We start from the raw sequence: 17,417 nt of genomic DNA on the forward strand, positions 1-17,417 counted from the left end.
TTTGACCTCCACCGCATGGACCCTTTTTCGTGCAACACTCTCGCGCTCGGTGGCAGTGGAGTTCTTTTAGGGATTTATTAGTCCCATTTGATGCTGCCAGCATGGCGGCGAGTTTGGCTCCCGTCCGAGACATCTCTCCGAAAGCACGGAAAGAAAGCATACGACAACAACAGGCTGTATAAAGCAGAAGCGGATAGAATTGGTTTCGATGTTCGGGTTTTTGAAGAGCAGTTTTATGCGAAATTAAACATCGATCAGACATCTAGCACTCCGTGCTCCATTCGACGCCATTGCTTTTTCAGTTAGCAGCTACAGTGCAGTGCATGCAATTAGGTGCACCTGGAAAAGCGGTATGGTGTTTTTTTTTTTTTCAAATTTTGAAAATTGTCTCAGTTGTTACGAAAGATTTATATATGATATAAATTTCATAGAGCAATTGAATTATTAGAAAGCAATAACATAACACCACCGTGTTGATGTTTCAAACATCCATTTTCCGCAGCTGGGCAGCCGCAGTCACCATTCTCTAACAGTAATAGAAATAATCAATAGTCGTAAAAGCGATACAAAACTACGGAAACATTCTCGAGTGGTGCGCTCAATACGATACTCGCGATCCTCGCATCCCTGGGAAAAAGGCCTCGATCCTGCGGAAAGAAAAGGCGCGCTAGCGTTCTACCTCCTACCTGGTGCCTAAGGTCAAGCGTTCATGTCTTTTTTTTATTCTACTACACAACTAAATCTCACCCTATCGAATCGGGAGCTCCATCACCCCCAAGCCTCCCATTCTTTCGATCTCTCTCTCTCTCTCGTTTTTGCAGGATCTACCCAATGATCTCTCGCTTACACTACTGTTAACATCGAATGTTGTTAAGTGCATTTGTTGCTTTGTTAAGTTTGTAGAAAACGGCTAACATCTGTGAAAACCCCCAGCAGGATACACACTCTCTTTCTCTCTCTCTCTCCATCCATCTCTCGTCTTCTTTCCTCATCTCCCCCTCTCTCTCGCCCTGAATGCCAACGTGAAACGTCCGCGATCATCAATATAGGATGATCCTTCGACGGGAAATGACTCGTCATACGCGGCCGAAATGCTGTCAGCGGTAGCGGTACCTGGCCGGGTTGGTGCCTTTGCCGGTGGTGTGCATCTCGATGAAAGAGTTAACTGTCCCGCAGTGTCGTCGATCGGTGCCGTGCTACGGCTGGGGTACCGCGGAATGGAAATCGGTTGCGGCAATCGCGGCACGATCGCTCAATTCGATCGCTCGAGACTGACGATAAATCCTTTGGCCGCCAAGACACCGCGACATTTAATGTGCACCTGGTAACGGGACGTCCATCCTGCACCATAACTGCCCAATTCCAGCTCGTTTAGGACGTCTCGCGGTAGGAGTTCTAAAACCAGAAACCCAAAAATGTATTATCAACTGCATTAACAACCGCTTTGTGAGTGTTTCTCTCACCTTGTGGGTCGCTGTGTGTTAGAAGCTGAATTTCATTCTGATTGCAGTACGCTTGCAGCTGAGGTGGCACGACACAGCACGCGGCCAGATTGATCTGCGCTATCGACGGATGTACGGTCGAACCATCGTACAGCTCCTTCAACGAATTGGCGTCCAAATCAGCAATGCCAAGCTGGCCGATTTTCCCATCAGTCGAGAATCGCTCCAGGATCGCCCACAGTTTCTTCAGATTGCCCACGGCATTGTCACTTCCGACGGCCCACTCGATGACGCCCTCCTTCACCTCCGCACCCTGATCATCCTCTTCCTCACCGTTCGCTTCCGCTCCGTTCGTCTCAGCCGTTCCCGCCGGATGGTACGCGAGGATAAGATTATCCAGATACGACACGTTCAGCGTCTCGAACAGCTTATCAACCGCCTCCGTTAGTGCCGGCTCGGAAAAGCGATTCAGGAAAATCTTCGCCCCAATTTTGATGTCCGCTCGGGGATGTTCACGCACCTTCTCGAGAAGATCGTTATTACGGCGTGTGATTAGACGACGGTTTGGCAGCAGATCGGCCACTTCCGCTTCTCCGAACGTCGAACGCAGACAGTCCGTCAGCTGCAATGGAAAGAAATAGAAAGAGACGCGCACGTGGTTTAGTGGCCAGTGTGGCATTTAATCCAGCAAACGTTTTGGCAAAACGCCCAACACTGCCAATAGCAAAGCTTCCGGTTGAGCAGAACGAAGAAAAGCGATATAAATAAACGAAGTAAACTAAAACGGCAGCGATTGCGGTTTCTTCGCACAATTATTAAACAAATTCCCATTGGTCCGGCCCCTCTCATTAAAAATTATTGAAAACACACACCCCAGCAATCATTAGCCACTGATTGATCGGTTTTTAATGCTATTTTAAATCATTAAAAGCTATTTTGAATCGCTAAACCAACAAAAAAAGGTTCCAATGGTACCATACTCAGGGATGAGGGCAAAGTAAGGGAAAACCTGACGAACGGGTACGTGTAATTTCCAAATGGCATTGCACCGCACCGATCCTGGGGCTTGTTCGTGTGTGACACGCGCGAAAAACATGCCTCGACATGCGAAAAAGATCAAATATCATTTGCAGGTACCAGGGCCAAGGGACGGTGTAGCGAAAATGCAAACGACCCTCTGGTTGGCAGGAAAGAAGAAAAAACACCATAAGCAGCCGGATTTGAGCAGAAAACACAGCAATTACTCGACGTTCGACGGTTCGATGCCAATGGTTAAACGTTAACTCACCGGAATCGAGTTCTTATGGGGATTTATGATCATCCCGTTTGCTCTTTGCCCGTCGTAAATGCCTCACGCTAGAAGGAAGTATTAAAAATAGTTTGACAAAAAAAATCCCTCATTGACCTTTGCCACTTGAGAAGCATCAGGATCGAATTTTTCCATGCATCTGCGTCTAAATTTATATCGTTTTATTCCCCTCAATGCGTACTTCCGAATCATCATCAATCGAATCAGCAAAAAATGCGTCATTTCACGATCGAGGAGGGCTCGAGATAGCTTGCTTAAACAAATCTCACCGACCCTGAGCTGACCTTCCGCTTGTTATCGCCTCGGTTTCTAATTCGACCCGCGTGTGGTAGACACTTTTTGGTCAAATGCACCCCTAAGACAATGCCGGCGCCTGGGAGGAATCGCTCTTGAACGGCAGCAGTTCCGTCGCATCGTTCTTTTATTTTTAAATAACCCCACACACCCCAAACGGGACGACAATGTGAGCTGTCTCTGCTGCTGGCGTGACATAATTATTTCCTCTCAATTTCCTATGTTCTCGTTTAAGTGTAGAAATGTGTACCGAGTGACGATCCGAGAAGAAGAAAAATCTCTCTTCCCCATGTGCTACAAGCTGCCAGTCAATCTTGCGGATGAAACGTCGCCATCACCGCGTTTCCACTGGGTTTTCCCGAGGAGTTCCATCCATAACCCGCTGACACATATTTCTCAAATTCTTCTCAAGCGCGTGAAGTATTTTTGACGGCTAAACGGAACGGACGGTCCCAGAATGCGTTAGCGGAGTACGTTAGAAGCAATGTGAGGTTTTTTCCTTTGAAAAAGCAAACATATTTAAGTGCTTAGAAAGCACCGGTCTAACAGGTCTAACCAATTGAATCTGTCTCGTTTTTCAATGCAAGTCACAGAGCAGATACAACGAGGTGGAAATCGCATTACCGTCCGGTGAATTTTCCGCGTCAGTTTAAAGCTCCCGCGGTGTGTGCGATCTTATCATACCGCATACTCGACATTCGTTATCTCAATGTCACCTATCCGTACGGTGCCTTCGTTCCATTTCCATGTGACTTGTGCAGTATAAATAGCCTTGCATTCAAAACGCTTGCTGCATCAGCTCTTTTCCACGTAACCATTCTGTCGTCTGGGGAGCTCTAGGTGCTGCCGATGCAACAACCCCTTGCTGGCCATTATGTTACGCCGTAGGCATTCGAAGGATGAAGAATGCACTTTACAAGGCTTTTTACTCCTTTCAGGGAGAGGCGTGCCTGCATACGGGTGCATTTGCAATTCATGAGCCTCACTTGCGAGAGGATTTTTGTTGCTTGCAGTCGAGTGGCTTGCAAACAGCACCACAGGATGTGGCTAGAAGGAAAATTGCATCACATAGACAGGGAGTAGGGTTCTATTCAGGAAAAGGATTGTAAAGAAATTTTCTTTACATCCGTTCTTCGTGAAACACTTGTCGCAACATTACATCGAAGCGCTTTCTTCCGGTTCAAATTGTTAGCTTGCTGATGTTCGCAGAAAACAAACGTTATAACCTTCGAAAAGTAGAGCATATTTTTCTTAACAGAGGTTTTTTAATTTCGAAGGCACTGTGGCAAGAATTAAACATTTGCACACGCTAGTAATTGACTTAACCGCAATTGACGCAATCGAATGAAATATCGCGATCATATTCTAGAAAGTGATACGAATCTCTCTAATGATAGCAACACTCTATGACATCATCGCCTTGACTCATCCTTACGCTGACCATCGGACCATTTCCTGCAACTCATCGTGAATGCGATGTTCTTTTAATTTTAAACGAGAAGTCATGGAGAGCGAAGCCATGAATGGCCTTGAGAATGGAATTACGGAAATTGTTGCATATATGCATGAAGCACTGGAAATCACACCTCGGCATAAAGGCTATTATAAAAAAACAGTATAAATGGCACAGTATGCAAGATACATGGTGAGGTTTTATCATTTAAAAAACACTACACATACCGTTTGTTGGTGCAAGCAAACATACAACTGATAGCGTAGTACGATAACTAGCACGTCATCATTTCAATAATCGAAACGACTGGAACAATCGCTCTTAAATCGATTGATGTGATGCAAACTAACAAAAGACCCGATTGCTTGGACGTTACAAGAACAAACCACCAAGACGTTACCAGGGTGATTTATGTTTGCGCCAAAAATTTATCAGGATGTAATCAGGGTAGTGTGTTCAATCCAGGTGGCCTAATCGAACTGTAAGCTGAAACGCCGCCTTGCCCACCGTGTGATCGGACGGAGAAACATTCCGCCGAGTTGAAGGATAAATATTTACACCAATGAGTGAAATAAATAAGTTCGCCTGCCTAGGGGCAAGACTTGGGGCAGCTCAAATTACACCACTTTTCCTTACCTCATCAGTTGGTTTCTGGCCGGCCTTCTTGCGCAATTCGCTCACATTCAGTACGTTGCCGGTGCTGACGATCACGCTGGCATCTTTTAACAAATGCGACAACATGTTGCTTGCCAGTTGTTTATCTACAGTTCGCTTTAATTTTTGCTTTTCACTCACTAGCCTTTTTTACGATTGCCCCAAACACGGCCACAATGTTGGGTATCCGTCCACTGTTTAGTTGGCAGTAAAAATCAGGAATTTACTCTAGACCTGACTAATCAATCACACATCGATTTGAACGACCTTGACCAATGATCGCAGGCAGCCACTCGTGTTCAAGTCCACACACGCAATGCACGACTGCACCCAACAACCTGACCAGTAGCGTGAAAACTGATACGTTTGACTGCGATTAGGTACGGAATGGGGAGGACACCACCTTATCTGGAAGCCACGAGATATATTCGTCTGCCACTATAAAAGAATGCCAGCTGTTGAACTTCGTTGAAGGGGCGCAGCCAAAAACGAGACACGCTATAACCCCCACGTTTCGATGTCCTTTTCGATTGGAATGGATCGTGTAGCAGATCGTTTGTGGAAATGATTAGCTTAATACTTGAGCACAAATGCCATAGAATTGGCATATATTGTACAATAGGCAATTTGAAACGTGTTTTTGAAATAATTTCGCAGTCTCTCAAAGTAAACAATCTAATGTTGTCAGTCGTAGGGAAACAGGTTCGATTTGACAATCCTGCCCAATGTTTATAGTACGAGCTATCACACTTCAACTCTTTCAAGGCAGAGGTATATCTTTCCATTTTTTTTATGAAAATTTGAAATATTTCTTCACTTTTACCAATTAAAATATAGATTTATACAATATTCAAATGTAATTGTACCACTTCAGATATCTTATGTATTTTCTTTATGTATTAATTTTCTGTTCAATTGAAATAGCAGCATTCAACGTGCTAGTACTACACAGCTAGTACACGAGGTAGTACTACGTGCATACTTGCCCGAATAGTAGCATAAACAGTAGTATTAGTAGTAACGATAATATTTCGTAAGGACAAACAATCTGTTTCGACATAATATTCGTTACACGGCTAACGGATACACCTACACACGTGTTCGCATCCGCTCCGACAAATTGCTAACGAAACGTAATTTGTTTTTGGTTCATTCGCCGTTGGTAACGATCCAAGTAGTTGCTTCTGTTCGCTGTTCCCTGGAGCTTGCGAATGAGAAGTGCATTGACTCTTTGTACGAATGAGCAATTTTAGTTTTGCTTTGCACTAAAATTTTTCTACGGACAATCAGTTCGATCTACCGTTGCCTTTTGGCTACCGACGGTTGACAGTGGTCAACTACCTATGTTTGTTCGTTTGTTCATAGCAAGATAAAAGTAGCTCTGTTTGTTGAATCTAGTAAGTGCAATTCTTTGGCGTGACGAATAAAAGACAATGGCGACGAGCAACGTTAAGTTACCTGACCTAATCAACAGGTGGATTGAGGTGCAACTAAAGGGAACCGATCTAGAACGTTCAGATGTAAGTAAAATGTTAATATTTTTATTAAAATCTTTAAAAATTTATCTATATTTATCTAACATTGGTAACGTGATGCATTTTAATATCGCCCCTAAATCCCCTGGGCTCATGTGCAAAGTGTTAGTACCGCTCATTAGTATTCTGGCTTTGAACAGTAGCTACCAAAACGGGTGGCGATGTACAGGCCTATTCATTATCCCCTACACACCAGTTTTGGAATCGTGCATACCCGCTACAAACGGCCATCCGATTCTCTCTTTTTCAGCCTCTGGACATTGACGTAATCAAATTGACGCTTTTGCTGAAATCGATGGGTTTGCGCTTGCAGTACCTGGACTTTGATGGAGAAAAAAGCACCAACGACAACCTAACAATTGCAATCAAATGCAACAAGTCCGGCATGCGAGCCGAAATGAGCTACGATCTGCTGCGTTGCAGCTGTCCCGAAAAGACCGAGCGCGAAAGCGCCTTCTGGGAGGTGCAAGCAACAGGTCCAAAGGTGTTTTCAAAATTTAAGAACAACACCTCCTCCAACCTGCTGCCCGATGTATCGGAAAGCTGTGCTCTCGTCTCGAAAGCAATGCTCTCGAACTTGCTAGACTTCTATGAAGCCAGCATTCGTCAGGTGAAGGAAGAGAAAGAGCGGTTGATGTTACACTCGCCTTTAAAATCACCACGGGCGAAGGTGAGCGTCATCAGCCCAGGGCTGACAATTCGGAACCCATTTTCGACGCCCCCGGCTGAAGGTAAATCGTCAGCACGTGCTACTGAAGAAATCGAACGAACCAATGTAGTGTCTAAGGATGCTCCAATGCCGGAGAGCGATTCATGTCATAAACCCTATGAAATGCAGGTGGATTCTAGGTCAAATACATCCTGTGAGAGCGTGGGTATCAACAACAAAACGCACGAGCTAGGGACATCGGAGAATACCACAAACATGCCGATAGTAGATGCAATCCATAGTCCACAGTCGCATGCTAGTACAACGGACGATAATGCGTTTGAGGCGATGAAAACTCTCATCACCTCCAGTCCCAACGAAAAACCGGCACAGGTGCCACTCGAAGCAGCAGAATGCCATCACGATCGAGATCTTAACGTTATCAATTATCTACAGCAAGCGCGCAATCAAATCGATATGGCTCTGATGCTGATGAAGCTCAACACTACGCAGGACATTTCGCGTGTTTCCACGCAAAGCGCTACACCTCGAAACACTACCGCTGGGACGCGCAAAGGCCTAGGAACACCGAAATTTGCACAAACCCGTTCCAGCTCGCTGTTAAGCATCGAACAAAGACGCCCTCCCACCCCAGCTGGCACGAAGAAAAGTACATCATCTACTTCTTCCCAGCCTTCTACACCACGGCTGCCCGTTCTCAATCTTTTAGGTCGTCCGGACACTCCTCGACCCACCAAGTTACATACACAACCCGTAACTGCTTTGCGAAAGGTTATTTCGGCGATGGCCACAGGACCGGTGGTCACGACACGTCAGCTACAACCTCCAGGAAGTTTAAAGAAACCAACTCCAGCTTTCACGGCGCAACAAACCAACCAACGGAAATTATTGCCACCGAGCGTTCCCAGTTCCTCCCCAAAGACCCTCGCGAAACCGGTACCATCTGGCCGTTCAGCATGCGGTATTGGTCTCATCCAGCGATCCTCCAGTGCATCATATATTAGCAAAAAGTAGAATGTAGCGTGTAGTGTTGAGCTACTAAGTTTGTTATGTTACATTATCTAAAATATGCAATTGAAATCGTTTAAATAAATTATTGCTTTTCTAAGTTTAAAATTTATCGATTACTTTGTATAGTAAAACGTGAGACCCTTTCAGGAAAACCGTTAAATTGCATGGGCTCTTACTACTTCACTGCATGGTATGTATCTAATTTATACGCGTTTATATCTATTTGTATGTAGTACTTGTGAATATCATTAGACTTTACTGTACTATTAAATTAATGTAATATTAAAAGTGGACACATATAAAGAGTGATAATATTTGATTTAAAATTAAAAAAGATCAAATCACACACGATGCATCAAAAATGCAGCAGTGTATGCACTACGCTTGGATGTTTATTTGTGGGATTAAATTACTATTGCAGGATGCAAATAAACTTTACATATACTTTACTTTCTTATGCATATGATTTGTTAAAAGATAAATGAATTAAACGTAGAAATTTAAAATAATTGTTCGGACATTTTTTCTAACAACGGCATGCATAAATGTCAAAAGATTCAACCATTTGTCAAAGGCTATTCTCAACAAGCGTTTTGTTTAGAAAAAAGGCGGAAAAACGCGTTGCCTACTGCGTAGACTTATTCGAAGCGAAATTTCCATCCTAACAAGTTATTTGTACGTTCCGTAATCAACCGACTAATTAGAGTTACTAGTTCTTATTTTTTCAACCCGTTTCTATCATGCCAAAGAACAAGAAGAAAGAGAGCTCATCGGATTCGGATTCCGGTCCGGAAGATGTAAGTAAGGCGAAGGATATAAGTTCGGAAGGATTGAGTTGAAAATTCGCAATGGCGGTCGGTTTTTTCTTTTCGCAGCGACATCCTGTCAAAAAGCCAAAATCGTCAGCATCATCGAAGGATGAAGAAGAGTTTTTCATCCTTGATAAACATCGAAAAATCTCTGTAAGTGAGTTTAAAGGCAAGGTTTACGTTGGCATTCGTGAATTCTACGAAAAGGACGGCAAACAGTTGCCGTCCAAGAAAGGCATAAGCCTCTCGATTCCCCAATGGAAGAAATTGCTGGAACACGCGGACGACATCAACGAAAAGATAAAACAGTTCTGAAACAATTTTCAGAGCCAAGAAGTACAATGATTTTGATTTATCAATAAATAATTACCATCCTGCGCGACTGCAGGACACGGAAATGGTTAGTTTGATTATATTTTTTACACATTCAGTACATTTACACCTTAACTAATCGTATGTCGTCAGCCTCGTTCCTCATGATTCGTTCGTATCAGTTACGAATATAATTCATGCCTCCTGCTCTCTCAGATAGTCCATTTAGAATACATTGCAACCAGTGCACATATTACAAGTATGATAAGAAACGGTAACCATGTTTTGAAGAATCCCTTCACTCCTACATATTTTCCTCTGAAAAACATCCAGAACGCCAACACCACCATATTCCAGTTGCTGTACTCTTTATATCGCATTAAAGCAAGTGCCATGCCTACATGCGAATGGCAGTTATCGCAAAAAAGATTGTGCATCCTCGCACTGTAGGTAGCCGATGCTTTGATAACTGATTCGTCCCAGTTCTGTGACCCTCCGAATGCGTGCATTGGGTGTAACCGCAAGTATCGAGTCGGTCGCCCGAATCCCATGTTATCCTCGGAGACAAAGTATGGCCCGGCAAAATCTCGTATCACACCGTTGGACATCGCGATGCCCATGTGGCCGATGAACGGGAAGAACCATGTCAACACGGGAATCGGTGTCCAGACGATGCAGTATGGAAATTTATCTTCAGGAAAGTTGATCGGTGGAAGTCCCATATCGGTAGAACTACGCGATTCGTTTTCGGAAGTATCGCTATGCAGAGACATGCTACTTCAAGAATCTGCGGTTGACCTAGTATCGCTGGTACTACAATAGTAAAACACGTTTACGTGGTAAATGGTTAAGGTCTTGATAGTAGAACACTTTAACGAGAATTTGTACCTACAAAATAGTCTAAAATCTTTTCTTTAAAAAAAATTAAACGAAGGAAAAAACTGGTCCAGGACTTTGTTTTGTTTCCTATTTGTTGTTGACGTTCTGGACATTTTCATCCATGTTTATAGTTTCGAGCTCAAAGGTAGCACAATTAAGTTAAGTTTAAATTATTATACAGATTTATAAAACACCGATAAAAAACATACATAACATACCGAGAAAGCTTATACATCGCATACAATTAAAATAAAACATAACTCTTAGCAATAGCAAATTCTGTACTAAAGAACAAAAGGTTTATCACGGTATGAAGATAATCAAGTCAAATGGTAAACTATAAGAAATTATGTTTTTCAAATAGGAACTTCCGTTTCTAAAATGATTTTCCTGTATGACATTGTCGTTAAAACACTGAAACTGCATTCAAGGATTGTGTCTTACTCTTCATTAAGGTTTCGCCTTCGTTGACGGCATTACGTCGCCTCACAACTGCACGCATTATACAGACGTGTGCTGCATACTGATCACAACCGATCTTTCCCACAATATTAATGATTTATATACAATTTGCAAAGGCATCTTTAAATTTAAAAAGTACTTAATATTTTGATGCATTGTCTATTCTTCACTAACGAAAAGGATACGGTCGGCAAATGATGAATCATGGAGTGTTGTAAATGCACTAGCACTCAGATGCAACCTTCACTTGGGCACGATTGAATCGTTACCGTGCCCGTCTAGGATTTTGTCGCGCCAATAGCCCCCGTAAAGGTTATTTGACGATTGGCTCCGCGGAATTTTTGATCACACCAGCAGCACACGCTGAAGATTCTATCGCGGTGTATGATCAATATGCGAGATTCGTAATGTCGGTGGTGCATGGTTGGAGGGTGCTTAAAAGAGCATACATTCATCAGCTTTATTACATTTGCCCCTTGAAGGGACACATGCGTAGGAAGACAACTAGTCCGCCGGTCAGAGGGTGCTACCAACGTCTTCAGGCGGGCACATGCACCCAAGACGAATATTAATCAGGCGGATCTTCACATGGGTGCAAAAGCAGGGAACGTACAAGTTCTTCCGAAAGACATTGGCACGGTTGTACACTGACCTACCTCCCAGCGGGTCGCTTATTAATCAAGCAATCGAAATATAAAAGCCTAGTTATTATACAGCACCGTCATCAGTCTTCACTGGATCGCAGGGCAGCAAGTAAATCAGAAAGTCAGAATGATTCGGAATATCGCACTGGTTGCACTTATCGTTGCATCGGTCGTCGCCGATGCACCGTATCCTGCCTCTGGATGGAGACCGGAAGGAGCCCAGTTCCGTTTGCCAACGGAATACGGTGCTCCGTTGCTGCTGTTCCAACGGCAGCCACAACCAGTGGTGGTTCAAATTACGCGGGAAAATGTTCGGCTAGCTGGCCGCGTGGTTGAGCAGGAACAACCAAGCTCCACCGTGGAACCTGTAACACAGTCAAACGAATACGTTCCACCAACAACCACATCAACGACTGAGCAGGTAAGTAAACCAGAAAAAAAGTGGAATGCCTCTGAAAGGATACCTGTGACCGAAATATCATTTTTATTCAACAGCCGGATTTGGACCCGCTTAAAGTTCAGGGATTACCGTCCGATCAGAAAAAGGATTTCCAGCAGCGTGCCAATCTTCGCCAGCAATCTGCCAATAAGCAGCCACCGGCCAACTTTAATCAACGGCCCTTTTTTCCTTTAAGTGGACAGCTTCGCGCGCTTCCCGGTGTTCAGGGTAGTGTTCTGCAGCAGCAACAAGTACAACCTCAGACACAGATCCCGGCCGACACCTATGGCCCACCGGAAGAGGAACAGCAGCAACCGGAAGTAACTCCCGTAACGACCGAACAACCAGATGTGCCCCAGGAGGATAAGGACGAGGATGAATACAACGACGATGACGGACAAACGAGGGTCGCCGTTTCCAACTCGTTTGCTGGACAATACTACATTCTGACTCCGGAGAACACTCTGCAACGTGTCGTCTATAGCGCAATGGTCACGGACGAAGATCGTGAGGTAAACGGCTTTTCGGCTCAACTGAAATATTCTCCAGTTGATCCGATTCGTGGGCCAGTCTATACCTACGACGAGCAGGGACAGTTGATTCAGATTTACAAGTAATTAACATGATTGTTAACTTCTCATTCGCCCGTTATATTCGCCGATTTTGCTTTCGTTAAGACATCAGAAATAAAGCTGTTTATTTGATTGGTTATTAGTTTCAAATAGTGAGTGTTATGAAAAAGATTTTTTTATAATTAATCGTATATAATTTGAAATGAGAAATAACATTCTCCACCCCCCATTTTAAACGCAAACCATATTTTTTGAAGTTCTTAACCGCTTTGTATAAACCTACAGATTTTCATAACAAAAACAAAACAATTCACGCGTGGTTCGTTTGTCGTACAGTGGTTAAAAGCCGGTTGAAAGTTCTTCATAATAAAGTAATTCTATATCTAATATGGAACAAGAGCAGCCTAAAAAGGTTATGACGGAGCAGGAAAGGTTGGAGCTGGCAGCCCAGCTAGATGAAGACTTGGATGCCTTTATCAGTTCGCTTGAGAAGAAACGTTACACGGAAGGATGGCCGGAAGATCGTTGGGAAGAGGAGATGGCGAAACATCCATTTTTTTTGCAAAAATCTCCGGAACCAGGCGAAGAGCTTAGCCCACTAATGGAAGGACTACAGCAGCTGAAATATGATCCCCGGGAAAACACGGAACAGGAGCTGGCTGACACGTATAAAGAGGACGGCAAGTTTTACATGCAGCATCGAAAATTTCGATTGGCCGTGCTGAGCTACACGGAAGCCTTGCGATACAAGGTTGGAGACGCCTCCTACAAAGCAATTTTGTATAATAACCGTAGTGCCGCCAATTTCATGCTGAAAAACTATCGTTCCTCCTTGCAAGACGCTCAGAAAGCGGTAGAGTTGAATCCCGACTACGATAAGGCTCGATGGCGGGCGGCGCAATGTGCCTCAGCCCTGGATCGGTTCGAGCTTTGTGCCGAGCTCTGCGATGGGATACTTCAAGCAGATCCCAAAAATAGCACCGCAATAGACCTTCGAAAAAGTGCACTAGCACGCAAGGCTTCCCATGATCGTAATGAGCGAAAGGAGGCTCGCGAAGAACAGGAAAAACTGCGCCGTTGGAATCGCCTCCAAGAGGAATTGCGCAAGCGTTCGGTGAAGTTCGAAGAACGAGATGCACTTGAGGACGAGCGAAAACTAAGACCACGGTTGGCGCCGCTGGAGGATTTCATGGTGTCTTGCGATGAAAATGGGGTTTTATATTGGCCAGTGGTGTTTTGCTATCCCGAATTTCATACGACAGATTTTCAACAGCAACTTTCGGAAGACACAAAGTAGGGATAGTCGATAATTTATGGACCTTCGATTATTATAATGTTTTGCGAATATTTTTTTTTTCAACAGAATGCAGGACGTGCTAGAGCAACTCTTTGAGGAACCGCTTGAGTGTGACAAACAAAGGCATTACAGATCCAACAAAGTGCACGTCTATTACGAGAATAGAATCCTTGGTCTGCCATATTTGATTGACAACAACAAAACGATACGAGAGATCGTAGCAGAAAGGACTTTCCTCGTATTTCAAGGCACGTTAACCTTCTACATCGTCGCGAAAGGGTCTAAGCAAGAAGATTTGTTTGTCACGCAAAATCGTATACCGTTGAAAATAAAATATTAATAAATAATTCTGCCAAAGGGGATGTTTTGTATCTTGATCCTCTTAGCGCATGGATCCGTACTTACATTTCCGGTTTGGCCATGTTACGTTGCTTCATGGTGATCGTTGATGTGATCCTGTAACGATTATTCAAAGCCCCTCTGGATGATTTTACAACGAATCGCCAGCCTAGAGCGATCCCTTCTTTCTGTAAACTGAATGAATTATCATTATCATATACTATGTAATACGTTGTTATTTTACTCCAACGATATCAACAATAAGAAAATGCATTATTTGTTAATGAATTACACATTGTTTTTATTCATTTTTTGTTATATATAATATATGCGTTTTAAGGATTACTTTGAAGAAACTATTACTCAAAAGTAACAAAAAAAGGATAAAATCACAACGAAGGACGACAGTAGTAACTTGAAATTGTACGCGAATGTAAATGAAATAGTTGATTTGATGGAGAGAGTTCATTGTTTTCAGATAACAAGTATTCCACTCAATTGATTCATGAAAACATGAAGATGGGATTTTTAATGGATGAATTCTCAATGTGCTGCTTCTAGGTGTTAGCAAAAACGTCATGTCATGTCTGCAGCTCTGCAGGACATGGCAGATATAGTGCTGCTGAATATACAAGAAATAAGAAAGCATTATAAATCATGGAAACGTATTTTATGTTTCATTGGGTACGCGAATGCTCAATCAATAGTATAATTGATATGAAGTGACTAAGTTGGAAATATTGAGATTAGAAAGAACAAAATATCAACGGATGATTTAATCTTCGTAAGGTACGGTTCGTCTTAGTTCGCGTACAAGTCGAATTGGATGAAATTTCACAGCATCGTGACGACCACACCGCGCATTATTATCATCTATTCCTGTTCACTCCACGATCGAGACGACGGCAATCGGTCGTGATGTATTGTGGTTTGATCATGAGAAAGAATTCCACTTGTATATTTTAGTTTTCTTGATCCAGTTCCACCCGATATTCCACCCCATCGGTATCTTCCTATGACGGTTCGCGGCCTTTCTACTGTTTGTGTGTGTTTTCTGTCTATTGTTCTCTCACGTTAGAGAACCGTCGTTTTTTTCCCGATTTCAGTAAGTGATGGCGAGTTTGGTAGTGCACAAATGTTTTTTTCTCTCTCTGCTAATCTTTACCATGATGCATCAATTTCAATGCTCGATGTCTTGTAAAGGTTTTACATGCAACTTTTGTGTCTTTGTACCGCAATTTTGAAATTGCATTTGCTTCCTGTGCATCGGAGAGAATATATAGAGAGTTTGCTCACAAAGTAGATTTAAAAAATTGTCTCTTATGTGGCTTAATTTTTCGGGTGCTTCTGTTGGGCATGATCAGAGGTGTTTTATCGGGATTTGGTTCTTTTTTCGATTCATCGAAACGGGTCGCAGAAAAAATACTACAAAACTGCAATAAAGAATGATTCGCTATTTTGTTCCATTCATTCCTATTTGCTGTAGTTTCCCTATCCATTTTCCTGGCCTTAGAATTTCTGTTGAACATTTCTCAAGCACGTTCCCGCGAAACCCATATTCCCCAATATGCTTAGCGAATTAGTCTCGTGAGTTTTTCTACAGATGGGCCTGCAATATACTGGTTTCTTTGTTTGGGAAATTTATTGAGATCATATCCCCGTTTTCGGTTCTGCAGTGAGCAATTTCATTTTGAATTCTAAGCGTATTGAACTTTTCGTTTGCCTCCTTCATACGACATTCCCTTTGTTTCGAAATGGCTTCCAGCAAAAGTATTCGGGGTTTTCTTTGCTTTACTTTTTTTCCTAAGATGTATCCCACCTTTTTTCGCATCCGTGTATGTATTTCACCTTGAGTGAACGCGTGTTTTTTGATGTTTTTACATATTAACTTTAAATATAAAATATCACAATGGTACATTTTCCTCGCCTCTCGAGTCCATTCAGCGGTCTAGCGTTTTCACAAAAATATATTTTAATATTAATATGTTAATACCCTGTGGAACAAAAAACAACACGGAACAACGGACACCAGGAGACGCAGTCATTTTCGGTGACTTTCTTTATCACCGGCTGGTTTTTATCAAATGTGCGTGCGCACACTTTTTCCTGCAAATATATATTTATCACCAGCGAAAAATTGTTTCATTACTTCAGCACAATCGGCAATTTTCCTTCTCATCATCTCACTACAATCAGACTTTTCCCTTGCTACGTCCTGCTAAGCGACGTATTCAACGGGTGCTTTCGGTGTGCTGTGTTTTTGGTACATGCTTTCTCATTTCTACCGTTTATAGCAACATTTTGGAATATATTTTGTGTATATCAATTTTTCACATACCCCTCGAATTTTCGTTCGAAAAGCATATTATGTTTTCATGGTTTGATCCTCCTTTTCGAGACACCAATTGAGATCAACAAGATTCAATTTACTTTTGTTAGAATTTTCCTATTCCCTATCCAACGAATGGTTGTTCGTTGCAAAAACAAACCATTCTCTACTTGCTACATGTCTTCAAGTTTGACACGTGTGTTCCGTACTATTTATGTTTCACCAAGGTATTGGTCTCTTTCCCTGTTCCATAACGTTTTGTGTGATACCGCGTGTTAGCTTTTTTTATATGCACACGCTGCAGTCATTCGATAGATAGATGCTTTTGTTATAGTTTCATTTTTGTGAAAACCTTACTCGCTTTCTTTGTAAATCCAGAGACTTCAAAAAGCAAAAGACTTTCCGTCGTTTCAGTGACAGAAAACCGAATTCTTTTGCATTTTTCGCTAAATGTATTATTGGCGATATCTTACGCTTCGTTAGTCATGCAAAATACACCGTACTTCACTACCTTGCCGTGGATAATTCTGCTGCATATCATACGCAGACATATTTGACGTTATAAAATTCAGGGTGGGTGTGCATCATGCTCACTTTTGCACTATTTCTGATTTTATCCCTACGTATATAGCTCACGACCCTTGCTGTTCCTGCCATTCCTGCTCGTTTGACCATACACACACGACCTATTCATCGTTGTTATTTTTCCGTAACGCGCTTAATTTCCCCTGTGAATCGAGCAAATCCAAAGCAGCAAGACATTCGAATGCATTCTAAATTCATCACTAATTGGTTTGGTTTCATCTCCCCTCGAACGAAGCAACTGACTTTAGACAACCGATAATTAGTAACCAGCTAATGTTTTCGACACGCTGTCTCAGATTACATTGCAATAAGAATTTGCTATGCATTTGCCTAATGAAAATTTGCCTTCTCCTAAGATTTATCCCCATCTTCGAGATACTGT

General features: G+C 42.7%; 6 protein-coding genes across 7 annotated transcripts; 4 read left to right on the top strand and 2 right to left on the bottom strand.

Annotated features, from left to right (window-relative positions):
- Window positions 1-447: 447 nt before the first annotated feature.
- On the bottom strand, window positions 448-5,460 carry LOC128730583 (glutamate--cysteine ligase regulatory subunit). Its single transcript, XM_053823656.1, has 3 exons — window positions 5,135-5,460; window positions 1,464-2,064; window positions 448-1,395 (listed from the first exon to the last, which is right to left on the bottom strand). Exons 1-3 carry the CDS (start codon window positions 5,237-5,239, stop codon window positions 1,253-1,255), a joined length of 849 nt encoding a protein of 282 aa, XP_053679631.1. The 5' UTR covers window positions 5,240-5,460; the 3' UTR covers window positions 448-1,252.
- A 1,125-nt stretch (window positions 5,461-6,585) lies between these two features.
- On the top strand, window positions 6,586-8,371 carry LOC128721138 (uncharacterized). The gene is made up of 2 exons (XM_053814861.1): window positions 6,586-6,672; window positions 6,938-8,371. Exons 1-2 carry the CDS (start codon window positions 6,586-6,588, stop codon window positions 8,369-8,371), a joined length of 1,521 nt encoding a protein of 506 aa, XP_053670836.1.
- A 617-nt stretch (window positions 8,372-8,988) lies between these two features.
- LOC128730853 (RNA polymerase II transcriptional coactivator) lies at window positions 8,989-9,543 on the top strand. The gene is made up of 2 exons (XM_053823936.1): window positions 8,989-9,165; window positions 9,244-9,543. The coding sequence occupies exons 1-2, from the start codon at window positions 9,109-9,111 to the stop codon at window positions 9,490-9,492; spliced, it is 306 nt and encodes a 101-aa protein (XP_053679911.1). The 5' UTR covers window positions 8,989-9,108; the 3' UTR covers window positions 9,493-9,543.
- A 152-nt stretch (window positions 9,544-9,695) lies between these two features.
- On the bottom strand, window positions 9,696-10,434 carry LOC128730852 (transmembrane protein 222). 2 transcript variants are annotated; one of them, XM_053823935.1, is made up of 2 exons: window positions 10,378-10,434; window positions 9,696-10,302 (listed from the first exon to the last, which is right to left on the bottom strand). In XM_053823935.1, exon 2 carries the CDS (start codon window positions 10,260-10,262, stop codon window positions 9,702-9,704), a length of 561 nt encoding a protein of 186 aa, XP_053679910.1. In that variant the 5' UTR covers window positions 10,263-10,302; window positions 10,378-10,434; the 3' UTR covers window positions 9,696-9,701. The 2 variants fall into 2 exon arrangements, with proteins under 2 accessions (XP_053679910.1, XP_053679909.1); XM_053823934.1 differs by having other exon boundaries at window positions 10,382-10,401.
- A 1,144-nt stretch (window positions 10,435-11,578) lies between these two features.
- Window positions 11,579-12,586, top strand: LOC128732179 (putative uncharacterized protein DDB_G0274435). The gene is made up of 2 exons (XM_053825349.1): window positions 11,579-11,895; window positions 11,970-12,586. Exons 1-2 carry the CDS (start codon window positions 11,602-11,604, stop codon window positions 12,528-12,530), a joined length of 855 nt encoding a protein of 284 aa, XP_053681324.1. The 5' UTR covers window positions 11,579-11,601; the 3' UTR covers window positions 12,531-12,586.
- A 287-nt stretch (window positions 12,587-12,873) lies between these two features.
- Window positions 12,874-14,254, top strand: LOC128720629 (DNA polymerase interacting tetratricopeptide repeat-containing, protein of 47 kDa). Its single transcript, XM_053814307.1, has 2 exons — window positions 12,874-13,778; window positions 13,849-14,254. Exons 1-2 carry the CDS (start codon window positions 12,874-12,876, stop codon window positions 14,120-14,122), a joined length of 1,179 nt encoding a protein of 392 aa, XP_053670282.1. The 3' UTR covers window positions 14,123-14,254.
- Window positions 14,255-17,417: the final 3,163 nt, after the last annotated feature.

Source organism: Anopheles nili, chromosome 2 (assembly GCF_943737925.1).
Source record: "Anopheles nili chromosome 2, idAnoNiliSN_F5_01, whole genome shotgun sequence".
In the NCBI taxonomy this organism is placed as follows: Eukaryota; Metazoa; Arthropoda; class Insecta; order Diptera; family Culicidae; genus Anopheles; species Anopheles nili.